We start from the raw sequence: 22,500 nt of genomic DNA, 5'->3' as shown, positions 1-22,500 counted from the left end.
CAGCAAAGTGATTTAGTCCTGGTTTAGTCCCGGTTTAGTCCTGGTTTAGATCCTGGTTTAGTCCTGGTTTAGACCTGGTTTAGTTCTGGTTTAGACCTGGTTTAGTCCTGGTTTAGTCCTGGTTTAGTCCTGGTTTAGACCCGGTTTTAGACCCAGTTTAGTCCTGGTTTAGACCCTGGTTTAGTCCTGGTTTAGACCCAGTTTAGTCCAGGTTTAGTCCAGGTTTAGTCCTGGTTTAGTCTGGTTTAGTTCTGGTTTAGTCCTGGTTAGTCCTGCCTTAGACCTTGTTTAGTCCAGGTTTAGTCCAGGTTTAGTCCAGGTTTTAGTCCAGGTTTAGGTTTAGTCCTGGTTAGTCCTGGTCGGAAAACAAAAACACACATCTGAGCGTCCACAGTGTGGTTAAAGGGTCTGAGCGTCCACAGGTTGGTTAAAGGGTCTGAGCGTTCACAGGTTGGTTAAAGGGTCTGAGCGTTCACAGGTTGGTTAATCTGAGCGTTCACAGTTGGTTAAAGGGTCTGAGCGTTCACAGTTGGTTAAAGGTCTGAGCGTTCACAGTTTGGTTAAAGGGTCTGAGCGTCCACAGTTTGGTTAAAGGGTCTGAGCGTTCACAGGTTAAGGGTGAGGTTTAAAGGGTCTGAGCGTTCACAGTTGGTTAAAGGGTCTGAGCGTTCACAGTGTGGTTAAAGGTCTGAGCGTTCACAGGTGGTTAAAGGGTCTGAGCGTTCACAGTGTGGTTAGGGTCTGAGCGTTCACAGTGTGGTTAAAGGGTCTGAGCGTTCACTGAGCGTCCACAGTTGGTTAAAGGGTCTGAGCGTCACCACAGTGGGTTAAAGGTCTGAGCGTTCACAGTGTTGGTTAAAGGGTCTGAGCGTTCACAGGTTGGTTAAAGGGTCTGAGCGTTCACAGTTTGGTTAAAGGGTCTGAGCGTTCACAGGTTGGTTAAAGGGTCTGAGCGTTCACAGGTTGGTTAAAGGGTCTGAGCGTTCACAGGTTGGTTAAAGGGTCTGACCGGTTCGTCTGAGATGTTCTGAAAGGCCTGGAGCATCTTGGGACACGTGGGCAGAAGCATCAGCAGCTCCCAGACGCGTCGGGACAGATTCTCCGCGTGAAGGTGCAGCTCCTCGCAGCGACCGCTCTGAAGGAAACCAAAAAAAAGGCAGCGTGAAGGACCAGAGGTTACAGAAACACGACTCTCTCAAAATTATAATCTCAGCTCCATTAAAAACCTTGGGGAAAAAAAACTCGGACACAATATCCCTAAAGCAGGAGCATCCCCGTAAACTTTTTTTATAACGCTTCACTATATTTGAAAACCATAAACTGGAATAAATAAATGGCAGAATAAAACCCTTTACTTGTATCTAAACGGCTCACAGAAGGTCATTTATTCAACCTGCTACAGATGAAATCTTCATGAATACTGCACAAAATAACAAAAGCCTCCAAACGCGACAGGATTTTTCAGTCTTAAACGATTTTTAAACGACAGAAAGTGCAGAGCTCCGACACAAGGAGAAACACGTCGAGGTTTTAAATCTCAGAGTTAAAACTGCAGCGAAGAGACGACGTACAAGAAGGTAAAAGTTGTGAGCAAACTTATTTTCATCACCTCTTTCCTGAATACACGTAATAAATACTGAACCCCAACAATATAATTCCATTTTTCATGTATTGCTTTGTAATTTTTGAGGTAATTAAAAAAACATTTGGAACTCAGAAACTCAGAAAAGAGGATTACCGTATATTTCAGACTATAGAGGCTTTGCACCGTCACGTGACCCTATAGTAACAGTACCTACGCCGCCATGACACCGGACACACTGTGTCACTGACTTCAGCAGCGTCGGAGAAACATGGGCAGGTTTTGTTGTGTATTTGGTTGTTCTAGACGCTCTGAACGGGATAAAACAAATCGTTTCTTCACTGTTCCTCTGGAAATGACTCATCAGGATCAAACAAGGAATTATCGGGAAAAAAAACGGGAATTATGTCTAGAGAACATAAACCACGAAGAGATTTCCTATTGAACCATCAACACACACGTCACTTTCATCAAGGTGTTTGTTATTTAAATAGTTTCATAGTTTATTTAATGAGAGAAGCACATTTACTGAACTAAAATGTAAAAAGAAAACATTTGCAGTGTGAGTGGCAGTAGAAACTGTATGTTCCAGCACATATAAACATGTCACTCGTCGTAGGACCATGTTTTCTTTATTGTCTTGTTTATCCACAACTTTGTCTTCTAGAATTAATCACTTTTTGTGAGTGGATCTTTGTAACGTTCGTGAGGATCTTTTCATGGTCGATTCTTTCGAGGTTCGTCTCACAGACTCTTCGACTCGTGCGTCGTGTTGATCACAGGAGCCAGTGTGGGTTCTTGAATCATAAACTAGTGCAGGTTTTCCTGGATAAATTAATTATATTTTAGTTCAGTAAATGTGCTTCTCTCATTAAATAAACTATGAAACAATTTAAATAACAAATACCTTGATGAAACTTCGTGTGTTTTGATGGGACCATTGGAAATCTCTTCGCGGTTTATTTTTGCTGCTTTAATCCGCGTCTTTTTTCGATAATTCCCTTGTTTGATCCTGATGAGTCATTTCCAGAGGAACAGTGAAGAAACAAATCGTTTTATCCCTTTCAGAGCGTCTAGAACATGTGTCAAACATACGGCCCGGGGGCCGGATCCGGCCCTCCAAGACCTTTAATCTGGCCCTCGGCTGATTTTCTACTCAAATATTTTAATTCTATTTTCTATTAAAATATTTGTAATTTTGTGTGGTGTTTATCACAGCAGCGTCTCCAGCGTCTCTGTACGTGGCCCCTCCCACCAGAGCAGCACAAATGAAGACTTGTCTCTTTCCAAACGCTCTTAAAGGACGATCGTTTTGACTGTTGACCGTGACACCCTCATCAGAAAAATGTCCAACATGAGAAAAGTGGAGCCGAGTGCAGGATTTTACAACAAAAATGGACTTATTCCTGTTTACAGACAAGTTCATGTTCAAACTTTGTGTTGAAATTGAATTTTTCTTAAAGTTTCAGGTTGTTCATAATATTATAATATTTTGTAAAAGAAAGAGTTCATCAATTAAAAAATATTTCTGTAATAGATTTGTGTTTCTCTGCACAAATATTAGAATTTATTGTTATTTTTGGGGTTTATATGACATGAGTTTTCTGATCCGGACACTTTGGATCAAAGTAGTTTGGATACGACCCCCGGAACAAAATGAGTTTGACTCTCCTGGTCTAGAACAACCAAATACACAACAAAACCTGCCCATGTTTCTCCGACGCTGCTGAAGTCAGTGACACAGTGTGTCCGGTGTCATGGCGGCGTAGGTGCTGTCGTTATAGGGACACGTGACGGTGCAAAGCCTCTATAAGTCGCACCAGCCCAAAAAATCCATAATGAAGAATAAAAAAAACATATATAAGTGACACATATTTGTTCACCTCGGAGTTGTCCTGGGTCTTGTCCGCGTGGGGGCCGGGCGGTTTGAAGCAGGCCAACATCTCCAGCAGCTCGAACAGGGAGGTGAGGTGCGGCTCCTGGAGCAGCAGCAGCATGGGGATGTGCTCCTTCTGCGGCGGGGGCAGGCAGGAGGCGGGCAGCTGGACGCCCTCGCCCTTCCTCTCCCTCCGGGGGGCGCCCAACGACACGAACACCATCTGAGAACAGACGCCGACACGGACGGGGAGGAAGAAGAACCAGCGTCAACTCACGTCACCACAAAGCTCCACCTTAAGTTCCACTGGGAGTGATTCAGGTTTGAGGAAACTTTAAACACTGATTTTCTGTCCCGGGGTTCAGCTCCACCGGCGCCGCTCGCTGTGACCTAAACAACTTCCATCTCAGATTTTAGTTTTTTAATCAGTGACACGTGTGGAATTCAACAGTGTTGCTTCGTCAAATTTGGTCCAAATGTCAAAAAAAAAAACAACAACAAAAAAAACGCTGTAGTGTGAAGTGCAGCTACTGAGAGGAGGGACCCACAGACTGGTTTAGTCCTGGTTTAGTTCTATCCATATATCAGGACTAAACCAGGACCAGAGCAGGACCAAACCAAGACTAAACCAGGACCAAACCAAGACTAAACCAGGACTAAACCAGGACCAAACCAGGTCCAAACCAGGTCCAAACCAGGAGTAAACCAGGTCTAAACCAGGACCAAACCAGGAGTAAACCAGGTCTAAACCAGGACCAAACCAGGACTAAGCCAGGACCAAACCAAGACTAAACCAAGACTAAACCAGGACTAAACCAGGACTAAACCAAAACCAAACTAGGACTAAGCCAGGACCAAACCAAGACTAAACCAGGACTAAACCAGGACTAAATCAGGCTGTGGGAACCTTCTATGGATAGAACCAAATCAGAACTAAACCAGGACTAAACCAGGACTAAACCAAGACTAAACCAGAACTAAACCAGGACCCAATCAGGACTACACCAGGTCCAAACCAGGTCCAAACCAGGTAAACCAGGTCCAAACCAGGAGTAAACCAGGCTGTTGGTCCCTCCTCCTGCTGCACATCACTCCAGAACTGAAATTTTTTTAAAACTTTTTTTTTTTTAACATTTTTTTACATTTGGACCAAAACGATGACAGACGCTGCCCAAACCTACGAGCATCACCCACGAAGAAAATCAAACTGGAGAAGGAAGAGCGGACGTCACCGTGGTCGTGCACCGCTGGAGCTGAAAACGGGATAAAACATCTCCACGGTAACAGCTGTACATTCCTCCACAGACATACACGTAGAACCCCCCCCCCATCGTCGGCGCAGGTGCGGTCCTGACCTGCATGTCTTTAAACCCGAGCTCGTGCAGAGTTTTCTCGTCGTAGTCCGTGGTCAGCTCGTGTCCGGACGAGATCATCCTGACGGGCCCCATCAGCCCCCCTGTGGACAGAGAGAGTCAGTGCGCCTGTCAGTGCGCCTGTCAGTGCACCTGTCAGTGCGCCTGTCAGTGCGCCTGTCAGTGCGCCCGCCAAAGCACCCGCCAAAGCACCCGCCAAACCACGAGGACTAAACACCACCGTCGTCACAGCGATAAACATGACACAGTGATAAAAGTCCTCAAAATGTCTGCTGGAGGTTTCGCCAAACACTTTTCTCCATGCAGATGTTATTGTTTTGTCTGGAATGTTCCACAGTGTGGCATTAAAGCTTTATTATCTACACGGAGACAAAACCAGACCGAGTTACAGGTCAGATTATAGGGATGGACATTCGATTCAATTTTCTTAATCCGGCCACACCGGTTTGTCAAAGCCGGATCCCGTCGGATCTCGGTCTGGGTCTGGGTCTGGGTCTTTTAACTCTTTCCCCCCTGGACGCCGACTAGGAACAACCCAGACATGTGTTACTAGTTCTACCCATAGAGCATAATTGCATAAAAGAAAACAGACTTCCACCAGTGATTATAAATACATTTTACACTCACGAAGTTAATTGTAACACAGACATATTTGTATCTCTGAAACCTCAGACTCTGAACTCTTCATTTATGGATGTTTAAATGTGATTCAACTCATTTACAGGTTTATAACAGCTCACTGAAAATGAGAGTTTACCTGGTCAGGTGCAAACTCGAAAACAAAAAACTACATTCAGTATTTGATATCTGCATGTTCTGAGTACTATATTCATAAAAAAATAAAAAATATACTTTGTCAAAGTATTTAAACAGATTTCATATCAGCAGATACAGTAAAGCCAAGTGTTCACCTGTTTTTACCTGTTGTTCACCTGTGTGCACCTAATTCATTTTTTCCATTTAGCTTATTCAACTTATTTAATTTATTCAACTTATTTAACTTATTCAACTCATTTAATTTATTCAACTCATTTAATTTATTCAACTCATTTAATTTATTCAACTCATTTATCTTATTATAATATAATAATAAAACTCTTCCCCGTCAGTGTGTGTCCAGTATTTGTCATCTTGGTTATTTTCTCGTGTGCAGAGCTCCACATAAGAGTTTTTTTCTGTAGTGATTCTGTTAAACGTCGCTGTCGCTGTTTTCCACTTTATAATCAACTTCAACATCATCACTTTGAAATCTATAAAAGTCACTTTCTCTAAACTTATCCATAAAATACGTCCGCTCCTCATTATTTCTAAAACTGTGCGCCGCAGCGCCGCCATCTTTCCATTGCACGTGTTTCGTGTTGTGTTTTTTCCAGAAGCTCCATCGTCACTACTTCGATTAACTTCGGAAAAAATCTGCGAAAACATATCCTTGAATCCTATTGGTCAGTCTAGTGTGGGGTTGTAGTGGCCCCCACCTGTCACAGTCTCTGTTTAAATGTGAAAAACCGAGCCATTTTTAAAGGTCGTCAAATCTCGTCTTTAGTGAAACAGCGGAGGAGACAAAAGTCGTCATTAAGGAAACAGGGTCGTCAAATGTCTTCATGGGGGAAAGAGTTAATAACATTTAATAACCGAATAATTTGATTTAACAACAACATTTCGATGTATCTGAGCAGAATCTGTCCAGAGCAGCTGTGGACTGATTTATCGTCTCATGATTAGGAAGTGCCTGTTCGCATGCTAGTTGTCGGTGTCTTCACTGTCTTTACGCTGTGTGTCTGGTGTGACCGTGTCAGACCTGGGAAGTCTCCGCTGCTCTGCCTCGCGCTCTGCCCAAACTCCTGGAGCTGCGGCTGCTGGTTGAGCTGCTCCTTCTGCAGGTTCTCGTACCAGTGCGTGACCTCGGCCCTCAGGTCCGCCACCTGGTCGCTCGGGTACATCTCTATGGTCATCTGGAACAAACGCAGAAGGGTCAGAGCGGACGGGAGCTCAGCGGACACGGCTCCGAGAGGGTCTGAGCTCGTGTCCTTGGGCAAGACACAGAACATCAGACGGAAGAACATCAGAGCTCCAAGATTTTATTAAGACGAGAGTCAAAACTGCGTCTACACACGTTCAACACACAAACCTGCACATGCACACGCGACAAGACCAGGACTAGACCAGGACTAGACCAGGACTAGATCGTGACTAGACCAGGACTAGACCAGGACTAGAGCAGGACTAGACCAGGACTAGAGCAGGACTAGACCAGGACTAGACCGACTAGACAGGACTAGAGCAGGACTAGACTAGACTAGACCAGGACTAGACCAGGACTAGACTAGACCAGGACTAGACCAGGACTAGACCGGGACTAGACCGGACTAGACTAGACCAGACTAACAAGGACTAGACCGGGACTAGACCGAGACTAAACAAGGACTAGACCGGGACTAGACCGAGACTAGGACTAGACCACTAGACCAGACTAGACCACTAGACCGGGACTAGACCTAGGGACTAGACCGGGACTAGACGGACTAGGACTAGACCGGGACTAGACGACTAGACTAGAGCGGGACTAGACAGACTAGACCAGGACTAGACCAGACTAGACCAGGACTAGACCGGGACTAGACCGGACTAGACCAGGACTAGGACTAGACACTAGACCGGACTAGACTAGACCGGACTAGACTAGACCGGACTAGACCAGACTAGACCAGACTAGGACTAGACCGACTAGACTAGACTAGACGACTAGACCAGGACTAGAACAGAGGACTAGACCGGACTAGACCAGGACTAGACCGAGACTAAACAAGGACTAGACCGGGACTAGACAGGACTAGACAGGACTAGACTAGAGGACTAGACCAGACTAGACTAGACTAGACCGAGACTAAACAAGACTAGACCGGGACTAGACCAGGACTAGACCAGGACTAGACCGGGACTAGACCGGACTAGACCGGACTAGACTAGACCAGACTAGACCAGGACTAGACGGACTAGACCAGGACTAGACCAGGACTAGACGGGACTAGACAGGACTAGACGGACTAGACCAGACTAGAGACCGGACTAGACTAGACCGGACTAGACCAGGACTAGACCGGACTAGACCAGGACTAGACCAGGACTAGACCAGGACTAGACCGGACTAGACCAGGACTAGACAGGACTAGAGACTAGAACTAGAGGACTAGACCGGACTAGACTAGACCAGGACTAGACCAGGACTAGACAGACTAGACTAGACCGGACTAGACCAGGACTAGACCGAGACTAAACAAGGACTAGACCAGGACTAGACCGACTAGACCAGGACTAGACCGGACTAGACTAGACTAAACTAGAGGACAGGAGACTAGACTAGACTAGAGGACTAGACCAGACTAGACCAGACTAGACAAGGACTAGACGGACTAGACCAGGACTAGAGCAAGGACTAGAGGGACTAGACAGGACTAGACCGACTAGAGGACTAGACCAGACTAGACCAGACTAGACCGGACTAGACCAGGACTAGACCAGGACTAGACCAGGACTAGACCAGGACTAGACCAGGACTAGACCAACTAGACTAGGACTAGACCGGGACTAGACCGGACTAGACCGAGACTAAGACTAGACCGGGACTAGACCAGGACTAGACCAGGACTAGACAGGACTAGAGCAGGACTAGACCAGGACTAGACGGGACTAGACAGGGACTAGACCAGGACTAGACCGGACTAGACCAGACAGGACTAGACAGACTAGACCAGGACTAGACCAGGACTAGAGGGACTAGACCGGACTAGACTAGACCAGGACTAGACCAGACTAGACAGGACTAGACCAGGACTAGACTAGACAGGACTAGAGCGGACTAGACCAGGACTAGACTAGACAGGACTAGACCAGGACTAGACTAGACTAGACACTAGACCGAGACTAAACAAGGACTAGACCGGACTAGACCAGACTAGACCGAGACTAACAGACTAGACCGGGACTAGACCAGACTAGACCGAGACTAAACAGAGGACTTAGACCGGACTAGACCAGGACTAGACCGACTAAGACTAGACCGGGCTAGACCAGGACTAGACCGAACAAGGACTAACAGACCAGACCGACTAGACGGACTAGACCGGGACTAGACCGACTAGACGGACTAGACTAAAGGACTAGACCAGGACTAGAGCGGGACAGACTAGACTAGACGGACTAGACCAGACCAGGACTAGACCAGGACTAGACCGGACTAGACCGGGACTAGACCAGGACTAGACCGGGACTAGACCGGAACTAGACTAGACAGACTAGACAGGACTAGACCAGGACTAGACCAGACTAAACAAGACTAGACGGACTAGACCAGGACTAGACAGACTAGACGACCAGGACTTAGACAGGACTAGACGGACTAAACAAGACTAGACCGGGACTAGACCACCGGACTAGACCGGGAGACTAAAGACGGACTAGACCGGGACTAGACCGAGGACTAACCGGACTAGACGGACTAGACCGGACTAGATCATGATTAGACCGACCAGACCGGGACCAGACCGGGACTAGACCGGGACTAGACCACTAGACGGGACTAGACCGGACTAGATCAGGACGACAGACCGGACTAGACCGGACTAGACGGGACTAGACAGGACTAGACCGGGACTAGATCAGGACTAGACCGGACTAGACCGGGACTAGACCGGGACTAGACGGACTAGGGACTAGACCGGGACCAGGGACTAAACCAGGACTAGACCGGGACTGGACTAGACCGGGACTAGACTAGACGACGGACTAGACCGGGACTAGACCGGACTAGACCGGGACTAGACCGGGACTAACTAGACCGGGACTAGACCGACCGGGACTAGACCGGGACTAGACCAGGGACTAGACCGGACTAGACGGACTAGACCGGGACGACTAGACCGGACTAGACCGGGACCAGACCGGGACTAGACCGGGACTAGACCGGGACTAGACCGGGACTAGACCGGGACTAGACCGGACTAGACCGGACTAGATCAGGACTAGACCGGACTAGACCGGGACTAGACCGGGACTAACCGGGACTAGACCGGGACTAGACCGGACTAGACCGGGACTAGACTGATCCAGTGTCATTAGTGGAGTATAAATATAAACTGGCTCCAGTCGTTGAGTCGATTTCCTCCGCTGATGTTTTATGTTATAAAAACTCTAAAGTCTCAGTCTGGTCTGACATTGTTTCAGGAAAAGATCTGGACCGGGTCTTGTTTCCAGGGCAACGGACGCGCGTCAAGTATTTTTAAGCGTCGGGGTCTGAACTCAGATGCAAAGGCTCCAAATAGAAACGTCAAGGGATTTTTTGACACTTTGGTGTGAACGAACCTTTAGAATTCTTCTCTCAAACAGAAAACACTCTGTTCCACCTTGTGATGTCATGTGGTGGCACAGGAAGTGCTCCACCGTGTTTCAAACTCCACACACCTTCACTAGAACGGGTGATTGATTTGGATGATTTCCACCCTGGACTTGGTGAACTCTACTGAGCTAAAGGTAAAAAAGGAGCTGTTCACTTGAAAACTTCTGCTTCATGATGACATCACAAGGTGTAACAGAGTGTTTGGAGCTTTAGAGATGTAAACAGACAGATAATAAAGAGTTACTCAGACATGTGTGAATGAAACAAAACACAACTCCAGGTCTGTTTTTTGAAGAAGGAACAGAGTTAGAACACAGGAGTCTTTAAGTCTTATTCCGTTGTCAGGTGGACAACAATAAGACCTTTACTAAACTAACAAGCTGTGGGCTGTGGTCAGACTGTGTGTTTTGTGGGCTGTACCCAAGCTCCGGGGCCTAAACATGGCTGCAGATTCAAGTCAGTGAGCTGAGCTGATTGGTTCATGTCTCCAGGTTCTCCTTCAGCGGTGAGGTACTTCCTGTGGCTCTCTGCCTGTTGAACATGTGCAGTAGTGCAGCTCTTTTCTCCCACGGGGACATCGCTTTGACCAGTGGCAGCACAGTGTCTGAGCAGCACTCAAACCTCACAGCAAGAAGGTTCCAGTGTCATCAGGTTCTTTTTTCAGACCTAGAGTTTTGTTTCATACTTGACAGTTTCGATGGTTTTGACGTGTTTGGTCGCTGTCTTCCTTCCGGTGGGGGCAGGACGACAGCGCCAAAACCTGTTTAAATCAGCTGACCAGACACATCACAGCAACATCACGTGACTCTGAGGAAGACACTAGTGAACAGTCGAAACTGTCAGGTATGAAAACAAACCTATCGACTGAAAAAAGAACCTAATAACAGAAGTTATCGGAAGACCAAATGAACCTCATTGGACTAAGAAGGTTCCAGGTTTGATCTCAGAGTCGCCCGGGGCTTTTCTGTGTGGAGTTTGTATATTTCTCCCCATGTGTGGATGGTTTTTCACCGGACACTCCGGTTTCACGCATCAACCCAAAACATGCTACAGGTCCCCCATACCCAAAGACTAGAGGAGGAAATGAGCTCTGGTGCTACAAGCTGGTACAAACATCTCTCCTGTTGATGTTCATGCAGACTCTCCCTGCCTCATGAAATAAATAAACTAACAAATCAGAGCGAGAGGAGCAGGAGGGAATGAGAAAAAATCTGAACTGAACTAAAAAACTGAAGGGTTTTGAGCTGAGAAAAAGTTCATGATCTGAAAATAAATAAAAATCACCACAAAATCTGACATTTTTGAAAGCTGTAGATGCCCTGTCAGCCCCTGTCAGCCCCTGTCAGCCCCTGTCAGCCCCTGTCAGCCCCTGTCAGCAGTTTGTGAGTACTTTGCGCTTTACGGGTGTAGTTCCAGTGAATGTCCACAACACCAACTCCAGACAGACACAAGCAGGAACACTCTCTCCGGCTCTTGTAAAAGCTGCAGGTCTGTACCTTGTCGGGGAGTCCTGCAGGTTGGCACACGATCCTCAGGGGCAGAGACTGTTTGTCGCTCAGGGCTTTGAGGTGGCTGCTGATGCCAGTGCCCTCGATCTGCCACTGACGCAGGTGATACGCAAACCTACGGAGAAACAACAAGCGACACGCGTTGACGAGTGACAAAACGATGCTTTATTTGACACCGGTCTCTTATTCTGTTATTTACTGCGATGTGTGAGCTCATGAGTCCAAATTATTTCATTTGTGGATCAATAAAGTTTGTTGAAAATGTTTTAAAGGCGTCAAAAAGCCAGAAGAAAGGGGAAAATACAACAGCAAAACTAGTCATTTTTTGTCACTAAAGTGGAAATAATGGCATGAAACTCATAAAATCGTAGGCCATGCATCGTGTTTTTGGTGTTTTCGTTGCGTACCTGCGTCTGAAGGCCTCCAGGTGAGTCTTCAACATGAGCAGCCCTCTCTCTATACTGGTCAGACTGGAGTGAGCGTCCTTCTCCAGGTTGGCGGACGCCATGAGGAGACTCTCCATGCACTTCCTGATGAACTCCTGCTCCTTCTCCAGACCCGTTTTACCCGCTGGAAAAGGAACGAGAGAGAAAACGGAGTGAGTTTACCGGAGGAACACGGGTCTGGTCGGTGCTAAAAACGCTCCGGGTTTTTAAATGAAAGTACCGTTGATGTAGTAGGAGTTGATGTACTGGATGGCTGCGCGGCTGATGTCTGCGGACTGAGCCCGGAGAGCGATGCCCCACAGCTGGTCCATCCCACACAACTGAAAACATAAACAAACTGGGTTAAAACAACTAAAACACACACGCAGGATTAAAACTAGGGCTGTTGTGGTAATCGTCATCCTGCAGAACCGTGTTATGATCAATCACACCACACCAGGGTTCAGGTCACCGCAGTAACCACATTTTGTATTTTAATGAGGCTCGGTGTCGTTAACCGCAGGTTACCGGGTCGACTCGTGCATCAGTGTCAGAAAGAACGGGTTTGGTGAACAGTTTAGTCAATAATCACTGTTTCTCCTCCAGGTCAAACCTGGGACTTTCATTTAGATTCACTGGGGACATTCACAGTGTGCAGTGTGTACAGGCGCCCCCTGCAGGCCTCTGTGGGGTTTACTGTGGGTGTACGAGCTTCACCCGTCACTCACTGAAGAATCATAATAATATATCCTGTAAATCATCTGTAAAACTACATTACACCACACGTGCAGGTGTCTGTCACTCAGGCCTGGCTCTGGTTCTATACAGACTTTTTTCAAGTGCATCGTCAATGTACATGTTTATTATGTGTTGTAGCGCATGAACCGTGCACACACCGCGCACCAAACACACACACCGCGCACCAAACACACACACCGCGCACCAAACACACACACCGCGCACCAAACACACACACACACACACACACCGCGCACCAAACACACACACACACCGCACCAAACACACACACACACACACACACACCGCGCACCAAACACACACACAGCGCACCAAACACACACACACCGCGCACCAAACACACACACACCACACAACACACACGCGCACCAAACGCACCAAACACACACACACCGCGCACCAAACACACACACCGCAGTGCAGAGGCACGTAAAGTTACTGTGAGGGAACTTCTTAAACCACAACAGCACGAATTAAAACAACTGAAAACACACACACGATGTGGGTGTGGGTGTGGGTGTGGGTGTTGTTGTGGGCGTGGGTGTTGGGTGTTGTTGTGGGCGTGGGTGTGGGTGTGGGCGTGGCTGTGGGTGTGGGCGTGGGTGTGGGTGTTGTTGTGGGCGTGGGTGTTGTTGTGGGTGTGGTGTTGTTGTGGGGTGTGGCGTGGGTGTGGGTGTGGGCGTGGGTGTGGGTGTTGTTGTGGGTGTGGGTGTGGTGTGGGTGTGGCGTGTGTGTGGGGTGTTGTTGTGGGTGTGGGCGTGGCTGTGGTGGTGGCGTGGGTGTGGGTGTGTTGTGGGTGTGTGGCGTGGCTGTGGGTGTGGCCGTGGGTGTGGTCGTGGGCGTGGCCGTGGGTGTGGGCGTCAGTACCTCACAGCTGGCGGCGTTGTCCAGGGCGCTGGTGGCGAGGCGGGCCAGGTTACACAGGTGCTGGAACAGGTTCAGACCCGTCATGGAGATGGTCTCCGGCTTCAACTGAGGCATCTGCAAAACACCAAACACCAAACACCAAACACGTCAAGAACAAACACAACGAGAAATCGAAAACACTCAAACTGTGACTATGGTTCTGTGAATCTCGACTGAGGCTGAACCAGAACCAGAAGGTTTTTGGACACGTGTCTGACCTTCTCGAGGAACAGGTGCTTGTAGGTCTCCATGCCCATGGCGTGTTGGTCTTTGGACCGGACCTGGTTCAGAAACCAGTGCAGCGCGTCGTCGTAACATTCAGAGTCTTCAACCAGACAGTGCCACAGGATGTCCACCTGCTCCAGACTCAGCCCTGGGACACAACAAAACGTCCGGCTTTAGTCCGGCTTTAGTCCGGCTTTAGTCCGGCTTTAGTCCGGCTTTAGTCCGGCTTTAGTCCGGCTTTAGTCCTGGTTTCTGTCCTGGTTTCTGTCCTGGTTTCTGTCCTGGTCCAACCCTGGTCCAAACCTGGTCCAACCCTGGTCCAACCCTGGTCCAACCCTGGTCCAAACCTGGTCCAAACCTGGTCTAACTTTGGTCTAACGTTGGTCTAACGTTGGTCTAACGTTGGTCTAACGTTGGTCTAACGTTGGTCTAACGTAGGTGACTGTTGGCTGGCTCAGTCCTAGTTCAGTCCTGGTCCTGTCCTGGTTTCAGTCCTGGTTTCAGTCTTGGTTTAGTCCCGGTCCAGTCCCGGTCCAGCCCCGGTCCAGTCCCGGTCCAGCCCCGGTCCAGTCCCGGTCCAGCCCCGGTCCAGTCCCGGTCCAGCCCCGGTCCAGTCCCGGTCCAGTCCCGGTCCAGTCCCGGTCCAGTCCCGGTCCAGTCCCCGGTTTCCTCACTGAAATGGTCCGGTGAGCCCAGAGTGGAGAAGACACAGGTGAGAAACTGCAGTCGGACCTGGACCTCCGCACTGTGACTGTACCTGAAAAAACAACAACACCTGAATGTACCACGAAAAACAAACACCTGAATGTACCACGGAAAAACAAACACTGAATGTACCACGGAAAAACAAACACTGAATGTACCACAGAAAAACACAACCTGAATGTACCACAGGAAAAACAAACACCTGAATGTACCAGGAAAAACAAAACACCTGAATGTACCACGGAAAAACAAAACACTGAATGTACCACGGAAAAACAAAACACTGAATGTACACAAAACAACACCTGAATGTACCAAAAAACAACACCTGAATGTACCAAAAACCTGAATGTACCACAGAAAAACAAACACTGAATGTACCACGGAAAAACAACACACCTGAATGTACGACAAAAAACAAACACCTTGAAGTACCACACGAAGAAAAAACAAAACACCTGAATGTACCACGAACACGAATGTACCACAAAAAAACAACACCTGAATGTACCACGGAAAAACAACACCTGAATGTACCACGGAAAAAACAAACACCTGAATGTACCACGGAAAAACAACACCTGATGTACCTGAAAAACAAACACCTGAATGTACCATGAAAAACAAAACACCTGAATGTACCACGGAAAAACAAACACCTGAATGTACCACCTACCACGGAAAAAAAACACCTGAAATGTACACGGAAAAACACCTGAATGTACCTGACACGAAAAAAACAAACACTGAATGTACACACTGAATGTACCACGGAAAAACAAACACCTGAATGTACCACGAAAAACTGAAACAAACACAACCACCTGAATGTACCACGGAAAAACAAACACCTGAATGTACCACGGAAAAACAAACACCTGAATGTACCACGGAAAAACAAACACCTGAATGTACCACGGAAAAACAAACACCTGAATGTACCACGGAAAAACAAACACCTGAATGTACCACAGAAAAAAAAAACACCTGAATGTACCACGGAAAAAACAAACACCTGAATGTACCACAAAAACAAACACCTGAAACCACAGAAAACAAACACCTGAATGTACCACGGAAAAACAAACACCTGAATGTACCACAAAAAAACAACCTGAATGTACACCACCTGAATGTACCACGGAAAAACAAACACCTGAATGTGTACCACGGAAAAAACAAACACTGAATGTACCCACGGAAAAACAAACACCTGAATGTACCGAAAAACAAACACCTGGAACGGAAAAAACAAACACCTGAATGTACCACGGAAAAACAACAAAACCTGAACGTACCACGGAAAAACAAACACCTGAATGTACCACGGAAAAAACAAACACCTGAATGTACCACGGAAAAAACAAACACCTGAATGTACCACGGAAAAACAAACACCTGAATGTACCACGGAAAAACAAACACCTGAATGTACCACGGAAAAACAAACACCTGAATGTACCACGGAAAAAACAACACACCTGAATGTACCACGGAAAAACAAACACCTGAATGTACCACGGAAAAACAACAACACCTGAATGTACCACGGAAAAACAACAACACCTGAACGTACCACGGAAAAACAAACACCTGAATGTACCACGGAAAAAAACAACACCTGAATGTACCACGGAAAAACAAACACCTGAATGTACCACGGAAAACAAACACCTGAATGTACCACGAAAAAACAAACACCTGAATGTACCACGGAAAAACAAACACCTGAATGTACCACAGAAAAACAAACACCTGAATGTACCACGGAAAAACAAAACACCTGAATGTACCACGGAAAAACAAACACCTGAATGTACCACGGAAAAACAAACACCTGAATGTACCACGGAAAACAAACACCTGAATGTACACGGAAAAAAAAACAAACCACCTGAATGGAAAAAACAAACACCTGAATGTACCACGGAAAAACAAACACCTGAATGTACCACGGAAAAACAAACACCTGAACGTACCACAAAAAAACAAACACCTGAATGTACCACGGAAAAAACAAACACCTGAATGTACCACGGAAAAACAAACACCTGAAGGCACCACAGGAGCAGAGGAGAGGCAGAGTGAGAAGGAGGAGGTAGGAGGTGGAGAAGGTGAAGGACGAGGTGGAGGTGGATAAGGTGGTGTAGGAGGAGGAGGTGAACGTGGAGGAGGTAGGAGGAGGTGTAGGTGAAGGTGAAGGAGGAGGTGGACAAGGTGGTGTAGGAGGAGGAGGTGCAGATGGAGGAGGTGGAGGTGGTGGAGGTGCAGGAGGTGGAGAAGCAGATGGAGGAGAAGAGGTGGAGGAGGTCAAGGAGGTGCTGGAGGAGGTGAAAGAGGAGGTGTAGAAGGTCAAGAAGGTGGAGGAGGAGGTGGAGGAGGTGTAGAAGGTCAAGGAGGTGGAGGAGGTGGAGAAGGTGAAGGAGGTGCTGGAGGAGGTGAAGGAGGAGGTGTAGGAGGTGTAGAAGGTCAAGGAGGTGGAGGAGGTGGAGAAGGTGAAGGAGGTGCTGGAGGAGGTGAAGGAGGAGGTGGGAGGAGGAGGTGTAGAAGGTCAAGGAGGTGGTGTAGGAGGTGGAGAAGGTGAAGGAGGTGCTGGAGGAGGTGGAGGAGGAGGTGTAGAAGGTCAAGGAGGTGGTGGACGAGGTGGAGGAGGAGCAGATGGAGGAGGTGGAGGTAAGAGGAGCAGGTGAGGGAGGTAGAGGAGGGGGTGAAGGTGGAGTAGTTGGAGGTAGAGGTGGAGGTGGAGGTGGTGGAGCAGGTGATGGAAGAGGTGGAGCAGAAGGTGGAGCAGAAGGTGGAGGAGAAGGTGGAGGAGAAGGTGGAGGAGAAGGTGGAGCAGAAGGTGGAGCAGAAGGTGGAGGAGAAGGTGGAGCAGAAGGTGGAGCAGAAGGTGGAGGAGAAGGTGGAGGAGAAGGTGGAGCAGAAGGTGGAGCAGAAGGTGGAGGCAGAAGGTGGAGCAGAAGGTGGAGGAGAAGGTGGAGCAGAAGGTGGAGCAGAAGGTGGAGGCAGAAGGTGGAGCAGAAGGTGGAGCAGAAGGTGGAGCAGAAGGTGGAGCAGAAGGTGGAGAGAAAGGTGGAGGAGGTGGAAGGTGGAGCAGCAGAAGGTGGAGCAGAAGGTGGAGGAGAAGTGGAGGAGAAGCAGAAGGGTGGAGGGAAGAAGGTGGAGCAGAAGGTGGAGAGAGGTGGAAGCAGAAGGTGGAGGGTGGAGAAGGGAGAAGGTGGAGGAAAAGGTGGAGCAGAAGGTGGAGGAGAAGGTGGAGCAGAAGGTGGAGGAGAAGGTGGAGCAGAAGGTGGAGGAGAAGGTGGAGCAGAAGGTGGAGCAGAAGGTGGAGCAGAAGGTGGAGCAGAAGGTGGTGGAGAAGGTGGAGCAGAAGGTGGAGGAGAAGGTGGAGGAAGGTGGAGCAGAGAAGGTGGAGCAGAAGGTGGAGCAGAAGGTGGAGCAGAAGGTGGAGGAGAAGGTGGAGGAGAAGGTGGAGCAGAAGGTGGAGCAGAAGGTGGAGCAGAAGGTGGAGCAGAAGGTGGAGCAGAAGGAGGAGGAGAGGTGGAGCAGAAGGTGGAGTCACAGTGCAAACTTGTGCCTCTGTTCTCTGACCTCCTGGATGTAAAACTGCAGATCGTCGAAGAACAGCCTCATCATGTGCAGCTCCTTCTCCGCCCACCTGACGACAGACGCAGGTTTAAAACCACTAAGACGCTCAGCCTGATGGACGTCACTGTATAACACTTGCTCAAGGGCACGTGGGCAGAAGGTGACTGACTTACATGGTGATCCAGTGAGTGTCGTAACTGGAGCCGAACTGCTGAAAAGTGCCGAAAAGTTTTGGGAGCAAACGCAGAGAAACGACCACAGACCTGAGAGAAAAAGAAACAGAGAAAGGAGTCAGAAAAACCGAAAAACAGGACAGAATATGATGGGTTTAGACCTGGTTTAGACCTGGTTTAGACCTGGTTTAGACCTGGTTTAGACCTGGTTTAGACCTGGTTTAGACCTGGTTTAGTCCTGGGTTTAGACCTGGGTTTAGTCCTGGTTTAGTCCTGGTTTAGTCCTGGTTTAGACCTGGTTTAGACCCCTGGTTTAGTCCTGGTTTAGTCCTGGTTTAGGTTTAGACCTGGTTTAGACCTGGTTTAGACCTGGTTTAGACCTGGTTTAGTCCTGGTTTAGTCCTGGTTTAGTCCTGGTTTAAGACCTGGTTTAGACCTGGTTTAGACCTGGTTTAGACCTGGTTTAGTTTGGTTTAGTCCTGGTTTTAGTCCTGGTTTAGTTTGTTGGTTTAGTCCTGGTTTAGTCCTGGTTTAGTCCTGGTTTAGCCCTGGTTTAGACCTGGTTTAGTCCTGGTTTAGTCCTGGTTTAGTCCTGGTTTAGTTCTGAAGGTGCTTTCACAGTGACAGAAGTTGATGCACCAAAAGTTCCATTCAAACCAAAAGTTCTTGGTTCGGTTTGTTTTCGTTGGTGTGAAAACTTCAGTCGCACTTGGACCTGCATTAAAGGTTTGTATAGAGGATTTTTTAAGGGAAGTGAAATACAGCGACAGTCCTTTTTCAAATGTTGCGCATGCGTGACACCACCTTCCCTCAGTAGAAACACTCCTCTCCGCCTCTTTACTTTACTCTAGAAATCACGCGTGTTTACATCCAGTGCATGTTCAGAATTACACGTTGAAGGTGACCTGCCTAGAAATAATTTAGCGACCGACGCGTCTTTAGTTTTTAGACTCTTCGTCTGCTTCATTCGCGCCGTCGCTGGAAGGAATCTCCAAAAATCACCTCAGTTTGTCTTCGCTCCTTTTCCCCTTTTCTTCTTTCAGCGACCTCAAAAACGGACTTTCTTTGGCGGCGAACTGGTCGTGGATTCTCGTCGTCCGCCGCGTCGCAACAAAACTTTGTGCGATTTGTGAGGAAGCGACAGTTTGAAAAAGCCTTCTAAGAACCGCTGCATAAACCACATAATCCCCGCGCACCGACGAGTCAGTTACACTAGAAACGTAGGGAGTTTGATTGACAACCTAACAGCCAATAGATAAAGAGGTAGCCTCGTTTTCTATTGGCTGATGTTTATCTGGCCTCACTACATCCACAGTTGATAGATTTATTTATTTTATTTTTTTTGGGTCATCGTAGTTACAAGGCTGCTGCGTCTCTCTAATGGTATTTTAAACTTCTGATGACAATTTGAAACAAAAAAAAAAATCCTCCATACAACCTTTAAATCAAAAGGACCGAGACCTCAAAAAAGGAGGTGGTTTTGGTCCACTTGACTCCGCACCAAAATGCCAAACTCTGGTGCGGTTCCTCTGGTGTGAACGGGTCCAAAGCAGAGTCAGTACGTCTAAACCAACTATTTGAAATGCATCTTGGGAGAATACGTGTCTCCTCTGTCTGAAATGTTGCGCTATCAGCTTCCATCAACTTCAGAAATGTCCTGCTTTTAGCCGAGTGTGAGAAACGCTACAGTCCTGAACCAGCGGGAGCAGCTCCGGTTCAGGTCGGGCTCAGAGGAACTGGAGCGGGGAGCCACAGCCTGAGAAGCACGTTCCAACCAAACCAAACAGGATTCACGCTTCTGTCCGGATGCTTTACGCCACCTCAGAACGAGCCGCACTTTCCCCGCACGGGTCCAGCGCGCAGACGACGGCACGGACCAGGGACGGGCATGATTACGTTGATTTTAATGGACAAACTGAATGTATGTTTGTGTGTCGTGACCAAACAGGTGTGTACATGTGTCTCTGCATCAGAAGGAGCGAGACACAAACAGTGGGTCAGTCTGTAACGAACCGAAGCACAAATGTGGATTTAACCAGGATTTGTAGAAGAAATTCCACACTTTCCGTTGCGTTGGGACAAGTGTGAGTCCATGTGCACAGTGTATAAAGCAGCACATATGTTTCTGTGTCCAGTGGGAAAAAGTTTTTCCAGGTGACGAGTCGCTCAATGTGACGAGGCCCCCCCCCCTCCCCCGTACGCTGTCCTGGTTTTGACAAACACAAATCTGGTCACACTGACCTGTATTCACCTGAGTCATGTCTTTTAATCCAACACAAGTTGAACCACATCAGCGACACAAGAGCTGGAGTTTTATCTTCACTTAGTTTATGTAAATTAGTGATGTGGTTTTAAGTTTTGTTTCTGTGAGATTTGAACAAAACTGAATTAAACACATTATAATGTCAAACAGCTGATGTGGATCTAGAGTCGTTATGTTTATATGTCGTAAAGTTGAATTTATTTATGCAGATTAGTGCAGATAGTCATAATAATGATGATCATTTTAATATAAAAACCTTAATGATTAACGATCGTTAATTCTTCCAATGATCGATTAAGAAAATTTCATTGAACACCCGTCTCTAGTTCACAGACCCACTCAGATCCGGTCTATTATGCACTGGTCTTACTCGCCCCCCCCCCATCCTGAGGAGCTACGGTGAGTGCGTCCGTGTCTTTATCGCCGTTTCCTGAGCTGAGTTTGTACAAAGTTCTACCGCTGCTGTTTTATTTTTTAAGTTGAGACGAGGACGGCCCTGCGGTTTTAACAGGAAACATCTGTATCTTTCACAATTGGAGTAGTTTTAACAGGAACAAAAAGGAGAGAAGAGCACATCACCCCAATCCTTGCATCTTTGCACTGGCTCCCTGTTCATTTTAGAATAGATTTTAAGATTTTATTGTTTGTTTTTAAAGCTTTGAATGGACTGGCTCCACAGTACGACTCGGACCTCATCCAAATTTATACTCCCTGAGCGTCTGAGGTCCGAGGTCCAGCTCCAGTTCTCAGGGCCTAAGACGAGACTTAAAACCAGGAGGACAGGAGCTTCTCTGTGGTCGACACTAAACTCTGGAACGATCTGCCGCTTCACGTTGGAGCAGCTCCACAGTGGAGAGTTTTAAATCTCGTCTGAAGACCCACTTTTATTCTCTGGCTTTTAACACCGTGGGTGAGTCGTGTGCCTCTGTGTCTTTTATTTATTTTTATGTGTTTTTATTGGTTTTACTGATTTAATTTATTTATTGGTTTATTTATTTCTATTCTATGATATAGTTTTATTTTTATTTTACTGGTTTTATTTTATTTTACTGGTTTTATTACTTTAAGACTAGTATTATTTTAGTAGTTTACTTTATCATCTTATTGTTGTTATTTTTGATGTATTTGTGCAGCACTTTTGGAAACAGTTTGTTTGTGAAATGTGCGACAGAAATGAAGTGGATTGGATTGGAGTTATCGATGTTTACCGGGGGAACAGCGGTGCTGGGGAACATCGGGCTGACCCCAAAATGGGCACTTATTTCTATCAGAAGATAAACATTCATGAAACATCGATCAGACCCGTTCTGGTTGGTCTGCAGGTGTGAAAGCGGAACACTGGAGTCTATGATACAGAAGAACTAACTAACTAGTGATGTGAAAACGCCCTCAGAGTTCTGGCTTGAATCCTGGTTTAGACCTGGATTAGTCCTGGTTTAGTCCTGGTTTAGACCTGGTTTAGACCTGGTTTAGACCTGGTTTAGACCTGGTTTAGTCCTGGTTTAGACCTGGATTAGTCCTGTTTAGACGCACGTAGAGTTACCTGTGGTGGGCGAGGTTGTCCAAACAGCCCTCGATGAAGCGCATTCGTATCTGTCGGTCCGTGAACCAGCAAACCAACGAACACAGCAGCTTCTCCGCTTCGTTTATCAGGCCTTCAGACAAATGGATCTGAAACACAAAAGAAGAAGAAAAACAGGATCAGAAAAAGACAAAGAACAGGAT

The 22,500-nt window shown here is 47.3% G+C and overlaps 1 protein-coding gene across 1 annotated transcript in view; it reads right to left on the bottom strand.

Annotated features, from left to right (window-relative positions):
* usp34 (ubiquitin specific peptidase 34) overlaps positions 1 to 22,500 on the bottom strand; it is a 140,822-nt gene that overhangs the window by 71,632 nt on the left and 46,690 nt on the right. The window contains exons 20-32 of the mRNA XM_055158681.1: positions 22,319 to 22,446; positions 18,513 to 18,602; positions 18,314 to 18,409; positions 14,721 to 14,803; positions 14,040 to 14,194; positions 13,783 to 13,896; positions 12,398 to 12,497; positions 12,139 to 12,301; positions 11,720 to 11,846; positions 6,630 to 6,783; positions 4,814 to 4,914; positions 3,466 to 3,681; positions 1,010 to 1,135 (exon numbers count right to left, since the gene is read on the bottom strand). Of these exons, the coding sequence (XP_055014656.1) occupies positions 1,010 to 1,135; positions 3,466 to 3,681; positions 4,814 to 4,914; positions 6,630 to 6,783; positions 11,720 to 11,846; positions 12,139 to 12,301; positions 12,398 to 12,497; positions 13,783 to 13,896; positions 14,040 to 14,194; positions 14,721 to 14,803; positions 18,314 to 18,409; positions 18,513 to 18,602; positions 22,319 to 22,446 (1,653 nt within the window). The remainder of the gene's footprint in view (positions 1 to 1,009; positions 1,136 to 3,465; positions 3,682 to 4,813; positions 4,915 to 6,629; positions 6,784 to 11,719; positions 11,847 to 12,138; positions 12,302 to 12,397; positions 12,498 to 13,782; positions 13,897 to 14,039; positions 14,195 to 14,720; positions 14,804 to 18,313; positions 18,410 to 18,512; positions 18,603 to 22,318; positions 22,447 to 22,500) is intronic.

The sequence above is a fragment of the Boleophthalmus pectinirostris genome, unplaced genomic scaffold (genome assembly GCF_026225935.1).
Source record: "Boleophthalmus pectinirostris isolate CB_2022bp ecotype Guang Dong unplaced genomic scaffold, ASM2622593v1 HiC_scaffold_22, whole genome shotgun sequence".
NCBI lineage: Eukaryota > Metazoa > Chordata > Actinopteri > Gobiiformes > Gobiidae > Boleophthalmus > Boleophthalmus pectinirostris.
Note: the sequence above shows the minus strand (reverse complement) of the source record. Positions and strands in the feature narration are given on the sequence as shown.